Consider the following 4,714-nt stretch of genomic DNA (forward strand, 5'->3'; position numbering starts at 1 on the left):
TTTGATGATCATAAATGCTTCTCACAATTTTAGACATGCTCGGGCACTTTTCCAAGGGGTCCAGGATCCTATAGGTCTGTACTGGTGTCAATTAAAGTCTTATCTGCCTTACTTCCTGTGACCAAAAAATGGTTCTGTTCTTTAAAACTTGCTCATTTATGACTAGTGAAAGTTACTTCTTCAATCTCATCTTGACTGTATTAATTCTAAAGAACTCATTGCCAGTATACACCATTCCTCTTTTTTCTAAAAAACATGACAATAGAATGGACCCATAGAATAGCTGGTGGGGTATTTGCTTTGCACACACTGTCCCAGGTTCAATCCCTACGATCCTATCTGGTCCCATGTGCAGTCAGGAGTAATTTCCAAGAATAGAGCCAAAAGTAAGCCCTGAGCATCACCTGCTGTGGCCACAAAAATAAATAAATAAATAAATCACTGTCACGGTCCTCCCATTGTCCATCAATTTGCTCTAGCAGACACAGTAAAGTCTCCATTGTGACACTTGTTACTCTGTTTGGCATATCAAATACGTCGCGGGTAGTTTGCCAAGCTTTTTTTGCAAGCGGGATACTCTCAGTAGCTTGCCGGGCTCTCTGAGAGGTGTGCAGGACCCAAATCGGCCACGTCAGCCGCATGCAAGGCAAATGCCCTACTCACTGTGCTATCGCTCCCGACCTTTACATAACAGTAGGAAACAGAAATTAAAAAAAGGAATGAGTATAAGACCTTTCTCATATTATAAAAGGAAATATGACTCAATCCATGCTCCAGGTGGATGCTAGTCTTCAAGACTGTGCTGTATGCTGTCAGAGGAATAGAACGAACCAGAGCCTTCAGTTCTTTCCTCAACTTTCTGTACATGAATCATTCAGTACCTAACATGACCCAAATTGAGTTGCTCTTTCTGCTGGCAAAGGATTCACAAGTAAAACTTCCTTCTAGGAAGTTGGAGTGAAGGGTGATTATTTACAGGTGTGTTGTGGACATAATACAGGCAAATAGACACGTGGGGGCAGCCATTAATGAGGTTTTCCTCTGAAAAGGAAGTCTACCTAATCACATTCCCTATTGCTGCTCCAAAGCAGGACTATTGAACACCTCTGAGGTGGAAAGACTCAGCACCTTAGAGTGGGAGGGAAAACAACGTGAGCATTTTGGAGCGGTAGTGAACTTGGCCAGGTCAACCAGCCTGCCCAGCTGGGCAATGGCACTGACACTCTTCTCCTGGTGGGGCTGCCCGCAGACAGGGCAATAGTATCTGTCCTGCATGTCCTTTCGTGAGAGGCTTATGCAGGAGTCACAGAAGTTGTGCTCCAAGTCGATGATGACTGAGTAGTCCAGGTAGATGGGACAGATGAGCTCTGCCTGCATTTTGGCCAGTGTTGCCAACACCTCCATTCTCAGCTGTGGGAAGGGCAGAACTGGAGTTTTATTCCTCACAAGGCAGAGCTCCTTGGGCTCTCTCTTGCCAGGAGGAGAAAAAGGTATTTATATAACAAGGCTCAAATAAATTATTATTATTATTATTATTATTTTTCTTTTGGGGGTCACTCCCGGCAATGCACAGGGGTTACTTCTGGCTCTGTGCTCAGGAATTACTCCTGGCAGTGCTCACAGGGCCATATGGGATGCAGGGAATCGAACTTGGGGCAGCTACGTGCAAGGCAAAAGCCCTACCCGCTATGCAATTGCTCCAGCCCCAAATAAAACATTTCTGAGTGGGGGAACTGCAAAAGTGTGTGACATCTGATTCGTAATTTTGTTTGTAAGTGTAGCAATATATTAATAACAAATTCAGATCTTTGTTTTTATAATTATTTATTTATTTTATTATTTGGTCCTTATCAAACTGGGCAAAGTGGATAATCCTTGATCCATGCTCAGAGGAAACTGCTAAAGTGTTACAGAATTGAGGAAAACTGGTGAAATACACATATTCTCTAAGAATAAACAACCTGTGTTAAAAATAAGCCAAAAGTCCCAGGGACCTCCCACCTCCCAGGTCTAGTAAAACTGGATCAGAAAAGTTTGCAATGTCTTTGACAATAACATGTTGAGGAAAGGAAGTATAACTTATTAACCATTAAATTTTTATTTTATTAGAAATAGACATAAAGCTATAAAATAGTTGGCATTAAAAATTACAAAGAGTTACAAAATGGGAACAGTTCTTCACATCAACCTTAACCATCGACACCTAATGCAAAGAATTCCAAATTTACAAGAACACAAGCTGACTACATGATGCATGGGGGAAGCCCAGGATATGCTCACCCATCCTCAGCCCCACCAGCGCCCACAGAGAGAGGGGCGGAGTCGGGCCCCAAGCAGAAGTAGGGCTTGAGCTCTTGAGCAAAGGGCTCGGTGAACGAGTGCAGGTGAGACCCGTCGGCGAAGTTGTAGAAGGAAAGCTGGCCCAGCTCCCAGTCCAGGTAAACGCCGATAGCCGTGGGCTGGTCCCTGAGAGCCAGAGGCACAGCCCCGCACTCATGGCCAGGTAGTCGCCGTCCTGCAGCTGCAGCGTCCAGCATCTCTTGGGAGCCGCCAGAGGCCGCGAGGTCTGCGCAGAAGGGACCACGCTGCACACGCCCACGGCCCACTCGGGCTTGGCACCCACCTGCACCTCCCAGTAGTGGCAGCCAGAGGCGAAGCCCTCCCGGCCCAGGACCACCAGCTGGGCGGTGTCATCCCAGGGCCAGGGGTCGCCATCCCCTTTGGACCTCTCCCTCACGCAGGTCACCGACTGGAGGTCCTGGGACACGCGCAGGCTGGGGTGGGCCGTGTCGGGGTCCAGGCTGATGCGCTCTCGGAATCTCCGGATGATGCTGTTGAGCAGCGAGTGCAGAGGAGGAAGGCTGTAGGCCACGGGCCAGAAGCACAGGGGCTGCACGGCCGGGGGCTGCAGGCCCGCACAGCACTGCTGCAGGCCCCTCACGCCCCTCAGCACCATCTCCTCAGACATCACGCTCCGCTCTGCCACCTCCCGTCTGAGGTCCTTCAGCTCCGAGATGTGGTCCGAGTAGGCCTCCAGGTTGGCCCTGAGCTGCTGCTGCAGGCGTTTGTCCTCTTCTGTCAGCCTGCAGAGCGCAGCCTCGTGCTCACGCTCCACAAACTGGGTGAGCTGCTCAAATTCCAAGGCCAGCTGATTCCTGTGCTTTCCCATGTCCTCTCTCAGCTGCAGGATGTTTCTGTCTTGGGCGACTTCTAGCTTCTGCAGCTCTACCAGCTGCTTCTTCAGGGACTTGATGCAGTCACCAAGCCTCTGTCTGTGATGAGCCGCTGCCTCGCCTATGGACCTGACCTGGTGGCCCTGGTGGGTAGGGCCCTGGGCGCACTGGGGACACACCAGCTCCTGGTCATCCTCGCAGAAGAGGCTCACTCCCTGCCTGTGCTCCTCACACCTGCCCTCCTCTGCCACTGCCATCTCGCTGCTCCTGGAGCTGTGCAGGAGCTTGGCCAGGTCCACCAGCCTGCCCAGCTGGGCGTTGGCACTGACGCGCATCTCCTGGCGGGACTGCGGGCACACGGGACAAGGGAATGTGTCCTGCAGTTCCTTCGATGACATGTGGATGCAGGAGTCGCAGAAGCTGTGGCCGCAGTCGATGGTGACAGGGTCATTGATGTAGTCCAGGCAGATGCGACAGATGAGGTCTGGCTGCATTTTGGCCAGGGCTTCCCACACCTCCATCCTTGGGTGTGGGAAAGTGCAAGTCGGGGGTGATTTTCCTCAGAAAGTTGAAACCCTCAGGCTCTCTCCTGCCAGGAAAACAGTTACACACTCAGTCATTGTCCTGAACTCAATATGGGTTTCTAAGGGATGTGTCTCTCTGATAACCAGAACACTTCTAACTCAAGGGCTTCTCCAAGTTTACTCTCCTAAGACCAAAGGAATTGCTCGTGCATTAAGGTCCCTCGTGCATTAGGGTCCCCTGTTTCAAGTAATATTGCTCCACAGGTGTCAAGTCTCCGTGAATGGGAAAATGACCCCATTCATATTAGAGGAGGAAAGGGAACTTAATTCTGGGACTCAGTATAAGGAAGATAGACACCAGATAGTCAGAAAGTTGCCCTCTAGAACCTCACACAGTGAGCACAAAGGAAATTGTGGGAGCTAAGCTCTGGTCCAGCAAGAAACACAACCCCCCTTCCCTCCCCATCCCCACTTTGATCTCTCTGCCCCACCCCTGCTCTACATAAGGCAAAACCCCTGATTGATCACTACTCACCTTGGTCCTGATTCTGGTCCTGCACAGTGCTTGTTGCTGTTGGTGAGCTGCTCTCCTTGCAGGATGCAGACTTCAGCCTGGCAATGCTTGCCCTGAACTCAGCACAGCATTTATATACATCCTAGGGTAGGGCTCAGGAGAACCACCCTGAGATAGGGTGGGGCTGGATTAAAGGATTTTCAGAGAGGGAAGTGATTCCCCAGAGCTCTATTTTGTCACAAGGAATGCCATGTTCAGGGAACTAGCTTTCAGGGGAAGCAAGCCCTTCTTCAATTGTCTTCATGTTCCACATCCCATTCTTGTTGAGGAAAAGTAGAAATGATAAAAAAACTAGAAACGGAGCGCTGTTGGCATCAGAGAGATAGTGGAGGCTGTAAGGTGTTTGCCAGGTGTAATCCTTGAGCCCAGAGGCAGGCAAGTACCCCCAAGCACTGTAGGGTGTGTGTTCCCACCATAAAACAAATAAACAAAGAGAATACTGA

General features: G+C 49.9%; 1 protein-coding gene across 1 annotated transcript; it reads right to left on the reverse strand.

The window, feature by feature from the left end:
* Positions 1 to 2,224: 2,224 nt before the first annotated feature.
* On the reverse strand, positions 2,225 to 3,694 carry LOC130028125 (tripartite motif-containing protein 75-like). Its single transcript, XM_056118844.1, has one exon. It carries the CDS (start codon positions 3,692 to 3,694, stop codon positions 2,225 to 2,227), a length of 1,470 nt encoding a protein of 489 aa, XP_055974819.1.
* Between the last annotated feature and the right edge of the window lie 1,020 nt (positions 3,695 to 4,714).

The sequence above is a fragment of the Sorex fumeus genome, unplaced genomic scaffold, assembly GCF_029834395.1.
Source record: "Sorex fumeus unplaced genomic scaffold, SorFum_2.1 ptg000039l, whole genome shotgun sequence".
Taxonomy (NCBI): Eukaryota; Metazoa; Chordata; class Mammalia; order Eulipotyphla; family Soricidae; genus Sorex; species Sorex fumeus.

Excerpts from the sequence above, each read along its gene's own strand:
- LOC130028125 (XM_056118844.1), bottom strand. The coding sequence starts at position 3,694 with ATGGAGGTGTGGGAAGCCCTGGCCAAAATGCAGCCAGACCTCATCTGT.